Source organism: Copadichromis virginalis, linkage group LG6 (assembly GCF_057382275.1).
Source record: "Copadichromis virginalis isolate Kocher_CV1m ecotype Utaka linkage group LG6, C_Virginalis_male_GT1.1, whole genome shotgun sequence".
Taxonomy (NCBI): domain Eukaryota; kingdom Metazoa; phylum Chordata; class Actinopteri; order Cichliformes; family Cichlidae; genus Copadichromis; species Copadichromis virginalis.
Window position 1 is genome coordinate 43,837,097 of NC_140623.1, and position 16,375 is coordinate 43,853,471.

The 16,375-nt window shown below is 50.2% G+C and overlaps 1 protein-coding gene across 1 annotated transcript; it reads right to left on the reverse strand.

Moving 5' to 3' along the window:
- Positions 1 to 5: 5 nt before the first annotated feature.
- LOC146708638 (uncharacterized) lies at positions 6 to 15,817 on the reverse strand. Its single transcript, XM_085460812.1, has 10 exons — positions 15,199 to 15,817; positions 3,523 to 3,548; positions 3,135 to 3,220; positions 2,274 to 2,306; positions 2,092 to 2,181; positions 835 to 937; positions 703 to 755; positions 516 to 594; positions 43 to 294; positions 6 to 10 (listed from the first exon to the last, which is right to left on the reverse strand). Exons 2-10 carry the CDS (start codon positions 3,527 to 3,529, stop codon positions 6 to 8), a joined length of 708 nt encoding a protein of 235 aa, XP_085316938.1. The 5' UTR covers positions 3,530 to 3,548; positions 15,199 to 15,817.
- Positions 15,818 to 16,375: the final 558 nt, after the last annotated feature.

Sequence of the window (16,375 nt, forward strand, 5' to 3'; positions counted from 1 at the left end):
TGTCTTCAGTCTGTGTGCCTTCATCTCTTTCAGTCTGTGTACCTTCATCTCTTTCAGTCTGTGTGCCTTCATCTCTTTCAGTCTGTGTACCTTCATCTCTGACTGTCAGTCTTCCTATCTCACTGTTACTTGTCGATTTGCTGCAGATGTTCTCTCCCTTAGGAACTTTTCCTTTGTCATTCGCTGCCTGATGCTTTCCCTGATGACATTCTTCACTGGCTACTTCTATTGCTCCTCCTGTATAGCCACCCACTATGCTGCACAACTCCTTTCCCTCTGCTGTGCTGCACTGTGCTGTTACATAAAGAAGAATGATATAAACAGCACTATATCAATTTAATTGTGAAGAGAAATCCCCACAATATGACACAGTTATGTCTAAAATAGTTTTGTGTAAAAACTGGATCTTGAAACGTCCACTTTAATTACACAGTCCTGGTGTGCAAAGGCAAAATTACGAAAAAAAATTTCACTTTAAACATTTTTGGACATTGTTTAGTTATATTGTGACTTACTCTCACAGAAGATACAGATGCCACAACCAGACTTTGAACAACGCATGTGCTTGTATGCACCACATTTCTGGCACTGCACCTGTGAATTAAAAAAAAAAAGAAGAAGAAGAAATAAACAAACAAAAAACAAATGAACAAAGTCCATTAAATAAACAATCTATATGGCTAAGGACATGTCATAGCGTACCCGGTCTTTGGCTGCAATCACGAACCAGCACTGACTGCACTTCCTAGTTCGATCTGCAAAATATAATTTGTTTAAGTACAAGTTACATTTTCCAATGTTAGAGAAAAAGAAGGCAGCTAATTTTATCTTTACCTATTGAGGAAAATAAGTAGTGGCAAAGTCGGGACCTGAGCTTTGTGATTTCAGTGTTGTACTCCTCCACTTGTGTTTTACCGTCAATGGGAGATTGGGCAAACTAATAACTGACGAAGAAGAATAAAAAAAAAGAACAAAAAGAATTAGATTAACAAAGAAATGTTTGTTTGTTTTTAAACCCCCCCCCCCCCCCCCCCCCCGAGAAAAAAAAACAGAGCAACCAAAGCAAAGCATTACTGCTGAAATGGTTCAATCTACAAAAAAAATTGAGATTTTACCATCCTGCCTCTAAGGCTTTAAAAACTGAATAGGCAAAAATGTAAACATTACTTATATAGGTTAAAGCTATAGTTTTCAGTACCATTATGACATGCACTCCACATGAGTTCCCATCCTGTTGATGTGGGTGGCTCACATGTGACAAGGTCCACTCTCCAGCGCAGCCTCTTGCTGAAGCAAATGAGCTGAGAGATCGCAGTTATTACAAATAAAAAGCATATAGAGAAATCAATAACCACGTTCGGTAATGATTTCAATTAAATTAAATATGTTATGTTAAATATGTTAATTAATTACCTCCAGTTTTTCAACACCGCACTTTTTCTGACCTCCGACTCGCCAAATGAATTCATATAGACTATGGTCCTCTTGGGTATGTCACAAAACTGTTTTGTAAAAACATGGATATGGTAGGCTTGTGCCTTGAGCTTTCCTAATGAGGGACACTGAAAAGTATCATGCACTAGAGAGAGGGCAAAATCTGTACAACTTACAAACAAGGTCCAGTGGCTGCCGTTTTCCAGACAGGCTCCAATCAATTTCTCATACATCTGAAAGATGTTTTTCTGGAAATAAAAAGAATGTGACAAGTATGTTTTTCTGTCAAGAATGACACTGCAAAACTGCAAAAGCTTGTCAGGTGAGACTTGTAATTAATTCTGCAGATACACAAACATATAGAAAGTGTCATTTTTGGTTTACATTAATTAATTTCTACAGTGTGTACAAAACAAATCAAGACCACAGACTCAACACGCACCACTCAATTTTTGGTGTTCTTTATCAGTTGGCCAAGACAAATGTTTTAATCTGTGTGCATTGCTTTTGAACAAGTCTTTACACAGAAAAGGTTTCAGAAAGGTATTTTTCAGGTTCTTCTGACAAGGCTTCAATTTTGGAAAATGCTGTTTGTTTATAGTGGCAACTTATAAACCCTTTGTGATAAGAACATAGTTACCACAGTCCAAGTCATACCTTCAAAAAGTATGCACTTTGTGCTCTTGTGGACCCATCCAAAATTTTTCCAGTGATTTGGCTTGGTATTGGATAAATGTGAGGGAAATTCTATAAAAATAACATAAATACATGTTTTCAAATACATTACAAAAAACGTAAACATGCTATGTCATTATGATCAAACAAGCTTTTCACCATACCTCACACTGCAAATAGATTAGACCATCTATTACCTTATAAAACAAATAAATAAATACATATAAATAAAAACAGAACTAAGGAATACGATTCATTAAGTAAATTGTACAATAAAGTGTATTTAAAGCAGAATTTAACATTAGTTTTATTACAACATAAAAGGATTTTTATGTCAAGAGGTACTGTTAGGTATTTTAGTACCATGGTAGCATTTACTGGATATTGTTTTATAGTGACATTATGCAGGAAAACTCTGTCATTCAATAAGGCCCCTTTGTTTTAGTTATTTTTCTCTTTGACCCAAGAATTGATGTGTGAGAATCACAGGCTGGTACAAGGTTGAAATACCACAGAGATCACTCCCTCAGCTACATTAGTTTCTTAATCTCTTAGGAGACGCCTGTTGAAGGCCAAATGGTTTGTTTCAGATTTCACTAATGAAAGAACTCTTCGTTTTGTGCCTTGAAAATATGTCGCTGAGATAATCACAATTGTAGCTGAACTGATACACTACACAAAGGATGCTTCTTCACCCAAGGGCAAGAAGACGCTGCCTTATCTTGGTCTGTACTGGTTTAAACTGATAATCTGCTGTCTCATGAATTTTACCCTCTATATAAACTGTTGTACTTGTGAATAAAGTTGAGTCAATTTGGGAAGACAACCTGAAGCAGTCTCTGTTTTCTTGTTCTCCCAAGCTGCTCCCGAGCTCGTACTAACACGCTGAATGGCATGCTTGAATATTACTTGAGAATATATTTGACTGTGTTACAGACTAAGGTACATTCTCTGCTGATAGACGTCCACGCCTCGAAGGAAGTCGATCCACGGATTAGGCCCTGGAAACCGTTTCCTTCAGGTACCTCATCTGAAATGTTAGTCTGGTCAAACAGGGATTTCAAACTTGAAATACCAATAGAGTTTGGTCCAGCTACTCCCACAAGGTAATCTGTGAGAAAGCATATGCTGTAGTCAACAGATATCATTTTCTTTTTGCATGCTGCAACCATCATCCATTTCAGTCTTCTAGGAGCTTTGTCTGGTTGTAGTTCTTTTTTCTCCTCCTCATCTATTAATTAAATTGTTTTCTGACCTTCCTAACTGTTTCCAACCTGTCTTCCCAATGTGATGTTTAAGCAATATATGTATGGTCAGAAGGGGGTGAAATTTTCATTGCAGTTGTACGTGTAACATTGCATGTGATAATAAAAGGCTTGATTGGTTGATTATTCAACTTGAGTTGACATTTACCTGACATTGTGAAGGAGTCACAGTTTCTGTAAGGGTGTAAGAACATAACATGTGGATTTGTTACACTTCATTTTCACAAGTTAATAACAATCAATAATTTTCATTCCATTATTAACAAGCTATCACACGATGTCCCTGGGACAACATTTATACAATGTCCCAGGGACAACATGTCACGGTGGTTAGAGAGTAGACTCAGGCGCGGAGCTCAGAAATAATGACAGTGCATTTATTTACAGTGCAGCAAGGTGACAACAGTTCAAATGTGCGACAGTGGTGATAGTGCGTCCCTCCTTCCGTGTAAGCCCGTGCGTAGTAATGAGTGCCCGTCTCTCCTCCAGCTGCTTCCCTTGTGTCCGTGAATCCTCCGTCAATCCCTGGGTGAACACACACACACACGACAGCAGAATGAGTATGACGATCGGACAGCACTACAATAACGTTTAGCGACTCAACGACACTACCAGGCTTAGTGCAATACTCCAGCGCTGTCTGTCGCTCAGCCACACCATTAAGTAGCCCTGCTGAAGATGGAAGTTGATTGGCAGCAGCTGGTGGCTTGACTGTAGGTGTGGCAGCTCCGGGCGACAGCACCTCCGGGTCGAAGGTAGCCCGTTGCTAGGCTACCCCCCCAACACATCACAGCAGAGCCGGAGGGGAAGACAGAGCGACAGGAGAGACACATACAGATATACACACACACACCGGCAGGTCGACCGGTCAGGGCACCGTCAGATCCTGACAGTATCCCCCCTCTAATGGGAGCCACCCGGCGACCTACCAAACTTGTCAGGGTGCCGGCGGCAGAACTCTCTCACCATGGCATCATCGAGAATCGCAGACCGCGGCACCCAGGAACGCTCTTCCGGACCATACCCGTCCCAATCCACCAAAAACTGAAAACCCCTACCGCGGCGCCGGGCATCCATAATGCGGGTGATGGAGTACGCCGGGGTGCCGTCGATAATCCGGGCGGGTGGCGGAGGCCCGGGAGGCGGGCACAGCGGGCTGGTCCGAACAGGCCTCACCTGCGAGACATGAAAAACATTGTGAGTTCGCATGTTACAAGGCAGGCTCAACCGAACCGTCACCGGATTCAACACAGACTGGACAGGAAACGGGCCAATGAACCGAGGAGCAAGCTTCCTAGATTCAGTCCTGAGAGAAACATGCTTGGTCGAGAGCCACACCCGCTGGCCCACCTGGTAGTCCGGTGCCGGGACGCGGCGGCGATCGGCCAGTCTCTTGTTCAGGGCCGCCGTCCTCAAGAGGGCTGCCCTGGCGGCACGCCACGCTCTCCGACAGCGCCGCATGTGGAGCTGGACCGAAGGAACGGCCAACTCTCCCTCAGAGATGGAAAGAAGCGGGGGCTGATAACCCAAGGACGCCTCGAACGGGGACACACCGGTGGCCGCCGACGTACTGGAGTTGTACGCATATTCCACCCATGCAAGCTGCCCGCTCCACGTCGATTGGTTGGAGGAGATTACACAGCGCAGCATAGCCTCCAGTGCCTGATTAGCCCGTTCCGTCTGGCCGTTGGTCTGGGGATGGAAACCCGAGGACAGGCTGACCTGAGCCCCCAGCTCCACACAGAACTCCCGCCACACCCGGGACGTGAACTGGGGACCACGATCAGACACGATGTCCCGATGAATGCCATGGAGCCGAAAAACATGCTGGGTGAGAAGGCGAGCCGTCTCCAGAGCAGAAGGAAGCTGCGGCAGGGCTACAAAGTGGGCAGCCTTGGAAAACCGGTCAACAATAGTGAGCACAGCAGTGTTGCCTGAGGACGGAGGCAGTCCCGTAACAAAGTCCAGAGCAATATGCGACCAGGGACGCATGGGAACAGGCAAAGGGCGTAGGAGGCCAGCACGCGGCGAGGTTGGCATCTTGTTCGCAGCACACACAGGACAAGCCGCCACGTATTCCCCAGCATCCCGCAACAGAGAGGGCCACCAAAACAACCGGCGCAGGAAAGAGACGGTGCGGTTCTTACCCGGATGGCAGGCAAAATGGGCGGTGTGAGCCCACTGAAGCACCTTACCGCGGGCCGACGCAGGAACAAACAGCTTGCCCCCCGGGCCCGTGCCAGGATCCGGCTCCCGCCGCTGGGCGTCCCGCACAACCCGCTCAATCTCCCAGGTCAAAGCGCCGACGAAACAAGAGGGAGGCAAGATGGGCAAGTCCTCCCCATCGCCCCCGGCCTCAGGCGCAAACTGTCGAGACAGTGCATCAGCCTTGGCGTTGCGAGACCCGGGCCTGTAAGTGATGGAAAGGTCAAAGCGAGCGAAGAACAGGGCCCACCTGGCCTGTCGGGCGTTAAGGCGCTTCGCAGCCCGGAGGTACGCCAAATTCCTGTGGTCAGTCCACACCACCACTGGATAACTGTTCCCCTCCAGCCAGTGACGCCATTCCTCCAGGGCCATTTTAACAGCGAGAAGCTCCCGGTCACCAACATCATAATTCCGCTCTGCGGGCGACAACCGGCGAGAAAAAAAGGCACAGGGACGCATCTTACCGGCCACCCGCTGCGAGAGAACGGCCCCCACCCCCGAGTCAGAAGCATCCACCTCCACGAAGAATGGGAGCTCCAGGTCAGCCTGCACCAGCACAGGCGCAGACGAAAACAGAGCCTTCAGTTGAGCGAAAGCCCGCTGAGCGTCCAGAGACCACTGAAACGACAACCTGGGAGAGGTAAGGGCAGTCAGAGGCAAGGCAATCCTGCTAAAGTTGCGAATGAAGCGCCTGTAGAAGTTGGCAAAACCCAGAAACTGCTGCAACTCCCTGCGATTCCTAGGCACCGGCCACTCAACCACCGCCTTGACCTTAGCTGGGTCCGCACGCAGCCGCCCCTGTTCCACCACAAAGCCCAGGAAAGACACAGTTGGAACATGGAACTCACATTTCTCAGCCTTCACAAACAGGCGATTCTCCAATAAGCGCTGCAGCACGAGCCGCACATGCTCCACATGTTCCGCCGGGCTCCGGGAAAACACAAGGATGTCATCTAGGTAGACAAAAACACAGTGGTTAATGAGATCACGCAGCACATCATTAATCATAGCCTGGAAAACAGCAGGGGCATTAGCGAGCCCAAAAGGCATCACCAGGTACTCGAAATGCCCAAGGTGAGTGTTGAACGCTGTCTTCCATTCATCCCCCTCGCGAATCCGCACCAGGTGGTAAGCATTGCGGAGGTCCAATTTGGAAAAAACCGTGGCGCCCTGGAGAAGCTCAAAGGCGGACGCCAGCAAGGGCAAGGGGTACTTGTTCTTGATCGTGATCTTATTCAAACCCCGGAAATCGATACACGGCCGGAGCGACCTGTCCTTCTTCGCGACAAAGAAAAAGCCCGCGCCCAAAGGGGAAGTGGAGGGTCGAATGATGCCGGCCGCCAAGGAGTCATTAATGTACCGTTCCATCGACTCCCGCTCGGGCTTGGAGATGCTATAAAGCCGACCGGTGGGCAAGGGGGCGCCGGGAATCAAATCAATGCCACAGTCGTACGGGCGATGGGGCGGAAGCGAAGAGGCTTTGTCCTTGCTAAAAACCTGGGCCAGGTCATGACACTCAGGCGGAACACCAGACAAATCAGGAGGCGCAACAGGCTCCGCGGGGCCAGCGACCGTCGCACCAAAAGTCGCGGAGCGCAAGCACACAGCGTGACACCGACCGCTCCACCCCGAAATACGGCCCGTGGCCCAGTCGATCTGCGGATTATGTTGTTGCAGCCAGGGATAGCCCAATACAAGGGGAGCATCAGGAGATTTAAAAAGAAACAAACTGAGCTGCTCCGAGTGATTGCCAGAGAGGGTGAGTGTGTGTCACGGTCCCCGTGCCTGCTCGGCTGGCCCTGTGTGGCTACATGTTATGTTTTGTCTTTTCTCTCTCTCCTCTCTCTCTGCTCGCTGCCTGGGCGGAGCTCATTGTGAGCTCCCGGCCTCCACCACCTGTAGGCAATCACCTGTGGCTCCTCACCCTGTTTGCTCCCGCTACTTAAGGCAGTGACTGAGAGCACCTCGCCGCTGGACTATTGAATAACGCTCGTCAGTGCTACTTTAGCCTCAGCCAGTTTTGAGCTCTGTCCGTAAAAGTTCCGTGCTAACCCTTTGTTCTCTGTATGCAGATTTCTCGTGTTTTGGTTTGGAGACTCTGGACGCTTTTCCCGACCCCGCTCTGCACCCCTGGGAACCCTGGCCCCCTTCTCCCTCACCTGTATATAGTGCACCTGGAGTGTGTAAATAAACCTGTTTTTCTGAGACTTCAGTCTGCGCCGAGTCCTCCCTGCTCCTCCGTGACAGAATAGTCCAGCCAACCATGGACTCAGCGGACTCTGCTTCCTCGGCCCCGGCCCCGATCACCTTGGAGGAGCTACTACACCGGCATGAGCAGATGTTAGTCCGGCTCAGTGGAGAGGTGGCCGCCTTGGCTCTGGCCGTCGCCCAACGAACACCACTAGAGGCGAGCCCCCCCGAGGCGAGCCCCCCGGAGCGCCCAGCCTCTGCCTCATCTCCTCAGGTAACATCAGGCTTTGCTGCAAGCGCTGCTGCACCACCTCTCTCCTCTGTGTCTTTGGATAAGCTGTTGCCCACACCTGAGGCATTCACGGGGGAGCTGGGGAAGTGCGCGGGGTTTTTGATGCAGTGCGCTATGCATTTTCGCCAATTGCCACATGTCTTTTCTAGCGATGAGGTCAAGATCGCCTATTTCGTTCAGCTGTTACGTGACCGTGCTTTGACCTGGGCGCAGGCTCAACTTCAAGCAAACCCTGTAATTACGTATGCTGACTTCCTTTCCAAGTTTAAGGCTGTGTTTGATAAGGGCTCCAGCACAGAAGCCGCCGGTCACCGCTTACTCAACCTTAAACAAGGTAAGCGCAGCATGGCTGATTATTCTGTTGATTTTTGGACCCTGGCAGCGCAAACAAAGTGGGGGCAGGAGGCATTAAGGACCACGTTACTAAACAACATCAATGACGACCTAAAGGACGAATTAATGATGCGTGAACTCCCTCAATCTCTGGAGGCTGTTATGTCGCTGTGTATTCAGGTGGATGATCGGCTGCGTGCGCGCCGGAGCATGCGGAGGCACGCACCGCGGGAGCCGCGGGCAACAAGAGACCCATCCCCCGAGTCACGAGGAGCCCATGAGTACAGCGGGGGCGAGGAAAGAGAGCAGCCGATGCAGATAGGACGCTCCCGCCTTTCACCCGCGGAACGTCAGCGTTGGTTCTCCGCTGGTGAGTGCCTGTATTGCGGCCGTAAGGGTCACTTTATCTCCACCTGCCCGGCTCTGGCAAAAGAGCGCGCCCACCAGTAATGGAGAGGGTACTGGTGGGCGACCTGTCTGGTAAACACTCCCATCCACGTTTAACATTGCCCGCAAAGCTCATGATACAGACAGCGATTCACCCTCTTTCTGCATTAATAGACTCTGGTGCTGAGCAGAGCTTCATTGATATCTCACTAGCCACAAAGCTGAACGTTGCTACCACAGCTTTGCCTAATCCGCTCCGTGTGTCTGCCTTATCAGGCCAACGTTTGCCAGACATCACTCATATTACTGAACCCTTGTCTCTCACACTCTCCGGTAACCATACTGAAAGGATTAGCTTCTTCGTGTTCAAGACACCGTTTGCACCACTTGTGTTAGGTTACCCCTGGTTGGTGCAACATAACCCCCAGATAGACTGGAAGAAAGAGCATGTTACGGGGTGGAGTGTGGAATGCCACATGAACTGTCTTAAAACTGCCACCCCCCCGGTCACTCGGCTAACCACAGTTGAGCCCACAGAGGAGTGCGATTTGTCCGCTGTTCCCTTTGTCTATCACGACCTGGCAGCAGTATTCAGCAAGGACAAAGCAAAAATGCTCCCCCCCCACAGGCCCTACGACTGTGCCATTGACCTCCTCCCGGGGGCGCCGCTTCCCTCTGGCCGCTTGTATAGTCTCACCCAACCTGAGAGAGAGACAATGGAGAAATACATCACCGACTCGCTGGCCGCGGGCATTATGCGGTCCTCTTCTTCTCCTGTGGGTGCGGGGGGTTTTTTTGTCAGCAAGAAAGACAAAACCCTCCGGCCGTGTATAGACTATCGTGGCCTCAACAGAATCACGATCAAAAACAAATACCCGCTGCCCCTTCTCTCCTCTGCCTTTGAACTACTTCAAGGGGCTACAGTGTTCACCAAACTCGATCTGAGAAACGCTTACCACCTAGTGAGGATTCGAAAGGGAGACGAGTGGAAGATGGCATTCAATACACATCTTGGTCATTTTGAGTATTTGGTAATGCCCTTCGGTCTGACGAACGCCCCTGCTGTTTTCCAAGCGCTAGTCAATGATGTCCTCAGGGATTTTATTAACCGCTGTGCTTTTGTCTACCTTGATGACATTCTTGTTTTTTCAAAGACTGTGAAGGAGCACGAAGTCCATGTGAGACAGATTCTCCAGCGCCTGTTGGAGAACAGACTCTTTGTGAAGGCGGAGAAATGTGACTTCCACGTAGACTCAGTGGCGTTCTTGGGGTACATCATCGCTCAAGGTAATCTGAAGCCTGACCCGGCAAAGGTCCAAACAGTCCTAGACTGGCCCAAGCCCCCAAATCGCCTGCAGCTCCAGCGTTTTTTGGGCTTTGCCAATTTCTACAGGCGCTTCATTAAAGATTATAGCAAGATCGCATTGCCTCTCACAAGACTTACTTCCCCGAAGGTGTCATTTCAGTGGGACCCGCCAGCCCAGGAGGCGTTCGCCTGCCTAAAGGAAAGGTTTGCCACCGCTCCTATCCTTCAACAGCCTGACCTCAACCAACAGTTCGTGGTGGAGGTGGATGCGTCGGAGACGGGGGTTGGGGCAGTCCTGTCTCAGCGCTTTAAAGGTAAACTCCACCCGTGTGCCTTCTTCTCTCGCCGCCTCACACCAGTGGAGCGGAATTACGACATCGGGGACTGAGAGCTGCTGGCTGTGAAACTCTCACTAGAGGAATGGAGGCACTGGCTAGAGGGCGCTGAGCATCCCTTTATTGTATGGACAGACCACAAAAACCTGGAGTACATCCGGTCAGCGAAGCGTCTCAACTCCCGGCAGGCCAGGTGGGCTCTGTTTTTCTCACGGTTTGACTTTTCTCTCACCTACAGGCCCGGGTCACGAAACGTAAAACCTGACGCCCTTTCCCGGCTGTTCACCGTTATGGAGAAAGACCCTGACCCTGAGCCCATCCTCCCCTCCTCCTGCGTGTTCGGAGCAGTCACTTGGGCGATTGAATCCCAAATCCTCGAGGCGCAAGTCACCGAACCCGACCCAGGGACGGGCCCACCAGGGCGGCTTTATGTTCCCACGTCCGTCAGGTCACGTGTTCTCCAGTGGGGTCACACCGCCCGCTTTTCCTGCCACCCTGGACTTCATCGCACGATCTCCTTCTTGCAACGTTACTTCTGGTGGCCCTCCCTGATAAAAGACACTAGAGACTATGTGACCGCCTGTCCCACGTGCGCTCAAAACAAGCGTCCCAACCAACCGCCGTCCGGGTTGCTCCAGCCTCTCCCCACTCCTGGCCGACCCTGGTCCCACATCGCCCTGGACTTCGTCACGGGGCTGCCGTCCTCTTCAGGTAACACAGTAATACTAACCATTGTGGACCGTTTTTCTAAGGCTGCACATTTTGTTCCCCTCATAAAGCTCCCGACCGCACTGGAGACTGCTCAACTGCTCACGGCACATGTGTTTAGGCTGCACGGCATCCCTGACGACATCGTGTCCGACAGAGGCCCTCAGTTCACCTCGCGGGTTTGGAAAGAGTTCTGCACGACCCTGGGCGCAAAGGTTAGTCTTTCATCTGGTTTTCACCCTCAGACCAACGGACAGACGGAGCGTGCCAACCAGGAGCTGGAAGCTGCCCTTCGCTGTGTTGTCTCCCACAACCAAGGCACCTGGAGCGACCAGTTACCGTGGATTGAGTACGCTCATAACAGCCTCACGTCGTCCGCCACGGGAATGTCGCCGTTCGAGGCTTCTCTGGGGTACCAACCGCCGCTGTTTCCTGCTCTTGAAGGCGAGCATGCGGTCCCCTCTCTGCAACACCACCTCCGAAGGTGCCGTCGGGCCTGGCGTACTACCAGAGCGGCCCTGCTCCGAACTAAGGAGCGAAACAAGGCCCTCGCTGATCGCCGTCGGACCCCTGCCCCTGCATACGCCGCGGGTCAGAAGGTATGGCTGTCCACTCGCTTTGTGCCTATTCGCGCTGAGTCTAAGAAACTGGCGCCCACCTTCCTTGGGCCTTTTGAAATTGACTCTGTTGTCAACCCGGTGTCTGTTCGCCTGAAGCTGCCGCGCAATATGCGCATACACAACGTCTTCCACGTCTCTCAGGTCAAGCCCGTGCTCTCCAGCCCGCTGTGCCCCCCTCTTAGGGCCCCTCCGCCCGCCCAGCTTGTGGATGGTCAGGAGGTGTACGCCATCACTCGTATTATGGACTCTCGGCGCCGGGGACGGGGTTTCCAGTACCTGGTGGATTGGGAGGGCTACGGGCCGGAGGAACGGTCCTGGGTGCCCCGGTCGGCTGTCCTGGCCAAGGAGTTGATCCGGGACTTCCATCGTCGGTATCCGGGTAAGCCTGGTGGGTCGCCGGGAGGCTCCCGTTGAGGGGGGGGTACTGTCACGGTCCCCGTGCCTGCTCGGCTGGCCCTGTGTGGCTACATGTTATGTTTTGTCTTTTCTCTCTCTCCTCTCTCTCTGCTTGCTGCCTGGGCGGAGCTCATTGTGAGCTCCCGGCCTCCACCACCTGTAGGCAATCACCTGTGGCTCCTCACCCTGTTTGCTCCCGCTACTTAAGGCAGTGACTGAGAGCACCTCGCCGCTGGACTATTGAATAACGCTCGTCAGTGCTACTTTAGCCTCAGCCAGTTTTGAGCTCTGTCCGTAAAAGTTCCGTGCTAACCCTTTGTTCTCTGTATGCAGATTTCTCGTGTTTTGGTTTGGAGACTCTGGACGCTTTTCCCGACCCCGCTCTGCACCCCTGGGAACCCTGGCCCCCTTCTCCCTCACCTGTATATAGTGCACCTGGAGTGTGTAAATAAACCTGTTTTTCTGAGACTTCAGTCTGCGCCGAGTCCTCCCTGCTCCTCCGTGACAGTGTGATGGTTTGAGTGCGGTGAGTGACCATAGTCAGAGGGCTGCCGTCAAGAGCCGAAACCTGGAGAGGTTCAGGGAGAGGAACAATGGGTACGGCTAATTCTCGAGCTAGCGATTCATCCAAAAAACTCTGCTCAGCTCCAGAGTCAATCAGTGCGCTACACGGGTGAGTAAGGGAATGAAAAATCAGCTTAGCCGGACAACTGAGATGGGGAGCAGAGTTAGCCGTAGCACCCGCCAGTATCCCCACAGCTACTGGCGGGCGGAGTCTTTTACTCACTTCGGACAGGTATCAGCCCAGTGTCCCCTTTTTCCACACACGAAGCACTCACCCGTGCGCTGTCTTCTCCTCCGATGGGAAGCACCGAACCGAGCCCGGCCTAACTGCATCGGCTGTTCCTCATCCTCGACAGGGTCTTCTTCTTCCTCTCACCAGTGAGAGGGAAGCAACCCGGTAGGCGCATTGGCGCCCCCTGCCGGCCGTCGTCCTTCACCTGCCCATCTCCCAAACTCTCTCATATGATTATCCAGTTGAATGCACATATTAATCAAAGCGCTAAGGGGCTTAGGTAGCTCTTTCGTAGCTAACTCACGTTTGAGTCCTTCGTTTAGGCAGTTCAGGAAGGCTCCCCGGAGAGCGTTCTCCGCCCAGCCCGTCTCCTCGGCTAGGATCCAAAAGTCAATGGAGAAATCCGCGACACTCCTACGTCCCTGCTTTAGGGTAAACAAACGATTAGCAGCGCCATCTGCATCCGTTCCTTTATCAAACACACAGCGGAACTTAGTCAGAAAATCCGAGTAGGAGATATTCGGTTGAATATTTAAAACGGCTTGTGCCCATTGCAGCGCCCGGCCAGTCATCAATTCCACCATAAGCGTGATCTTCGCACAATCTGAGCCGTAAGCCTGTGTCTGTTGTCTGAAAATCAATGAACATTGCATCAGAAAGCCTCGGCTCTTTGTTATATCTCCATCAAACTTCTCCGGAACCGGTAATGTATATTCTCGCCTAGGTGGAGGTGGTGGAGGCGAAGGAGGTAATGGGCAAGCTGCAGCCACACTTACTGATGGAGTGGGTTGTGGAACTGTAGCTGAGGTGCCAGGCGCGGTGAGTAACACACCTTGAATGTTTGCAAGCACCTGTCGCATCGCTGTTTGTTCCGTCATGATGTGTTTCATCATGCTCTCATGGCGGCCCAAAACTTCGCCCTGAACAGAGAGCTCTCGCTGAACTGGGTTTGAGTCCGCTGAGTCCATGGCTGGCTGGAGTATTCTGTCACGGTGGTTAGAGAGTAGACTCAGGCGCGGAGCTCAGAAATAATGACAGTGCATTTATTTACAGTGCAGCAAGGTGACAACAGTTCAAATGTGCGACAGTGGTGATAGTGCGTCCCTCCTTCCATGTAAGCCCGTGCGTAGTAATGAGTGCCCGTCTCTCCTCCAGCTGCTTCCCTTGTGTCCGTGAATCCTCCGTCAATCCCTGGGTGAACACACACACACACGACAGCAGAATGAGTATGACGATCGGACAGCACTACAATAACGTTTAGCGACTCAACGACACTACCAGGCTTAGTGCAATACTCCAGCGCTGTCTGTCGCTCAGCCACACCATTAAGTAGCCCTGCTGAAGATGGAAGTTGATTGGCAGCAGCTGGTGGCTTGACTGTAGGTGTGGCAGCTCCGGGCGACAGCACCTCCGGGTCGAAGGTAGCCCGTTGCTAGGCTACCCCCCCAACACATCACAGCAGAGCCGGAGGGGAAGACAGAGCGACAGGAGAGACACATACAGATATACACACACACACCGGCAGGTCGACCGGTCAGGGCACCGTCAGATCCTGACACAACATCTACACGATGTCCCTGGGACAACATATACACTTTGTCCCTGGGACAACATTTACACGATGTCCCTGGGACAACATATACACTTTGTCCCTGGGACAACATTTACACGATGTCCCTGGGACAACATTTACACTTTGTCCCTGGGACAACATTTACACGATGTCCCTGGGACAACATTTACACGATGTCCCAGGGACAACATTTACACGATGTCCCTGGGACAACATTTACACTTTGTCCCTGGGACAACATTTACACGATGTCCCAGGGACAACATTTACACGATGTCCCTGGGACAACATTTACACTTTGTCCCAGGGACAACATTTACACAATGACCCAGGACAAATTTGTAAATTTCTGGATTACTGTTAATCTCCATAGAATCAAGAACTCCTGTCCAGTTTCACAGCTATGGACCAGTTAATTATGTTTCCAGGTGATAGTTTGACTCATAGATTCAGCACACAACCATAAGTCTAGGCCTTTTAGTCCAGATTCTCTTCACTTATGTTTGTAAAATGATCAGGGAAGCTACTGCAATTTTGCCTGACCCAACCCCCGGACCACGAAACACCCAAAAAGTTGGGGAACGCTGGTCTAGAGAACACTGGTTAGCTAATGCTGTCGTCAAGTAGCCTATCGCTAGCAAACAAACAGCAAGCCAAGTGAGGAACATATGTATAATGCTTACCGTTTATTAAAGAAAAGTATCCTAAATTGACTTCAAATTCGGTGGCGGCGGTTTCTCGCTTCTTCACTTGTATTTCGAAATACTTGAAGGCGGGTATTTCGAAGTCACAAAGGAATGACGTCACAAGAAGGTGATTGGTCACTTGCAATGTTGAACCTGGAACAACATTAATTATGATGATGTGGGAACAACGCTGACACGAGGAAATCAGATCGTCCAATTGTTCGAGCCGTGTTTCCGAAGTAACAAAGAGGCGACGGATGGCCTGGATTGCAGCCATTCAAAGACCAAATATAACGTCCCAGAACCCTCCAGCTCACAGGTTAGTCTGCTCCAAGCATTCCCACACAGGTCAGTCTGCTGTTGTAGTTAATGCGTCAATTTTCTTAACATAATTGGTGATATAGGTTACAAGCAAGTCTGGCGCTGAACAGAAATTGTCGCTCCTTTGTTTATTGTGCATAAATAGTGAATTGTCCTGACACAATATTGCGTTTCGCTTCTGTTATTATGGTACATTGACAAAAACATATACTTTTATTCACAGGATAAAACAGTTGTTTTGTATCACTAATTGTCCAGTACGATTACAGCATACAGTATTATTGTCACTGCTACATTTCTGTGATGCTACCAGAAATTATTTCCACTACTAATTAATTACCGTTGAGCTCAAAGGTCCTATTAATAAACGGTTAACGAATGTGTATTTATGGCGACGATTTGTGAGACCGGTAAACTTATGATACGTACGATGGTCTTTCGTTCTTTTTTTTTTTTTTTTTTCTTTTTTTTTTTTTGCCTGTCCTGTTTGGCTCTTTTGCATCAGAATTGTTGTCTAAAGGCAAAGAAAGATGCCCAACGGATTTACTTTACCAAACTGACCATCCCAGCCTTGCCGTAATGGTCCATTTGATTCACCTTTTATTGTTTATTTTATTTTCACTTAATGAATACGGGACAGACTTGACTGGGGGAAAGAAGGGGAGAAAGAAAGAGGGAAAGAGAAACAGCTGAGAAGAGGGACGGGGGAGAAGGGCAAAAAACAAAAACCAACAGAACGGGCAGAGAAAAAAAAATGCATATATCAATCACCTGGATCACCTGCTGAGAAAGAAAAAAGAAAACAAGCAGAAGAGAACAAGAGTAATAGAATAAACAACATCACAATGATATA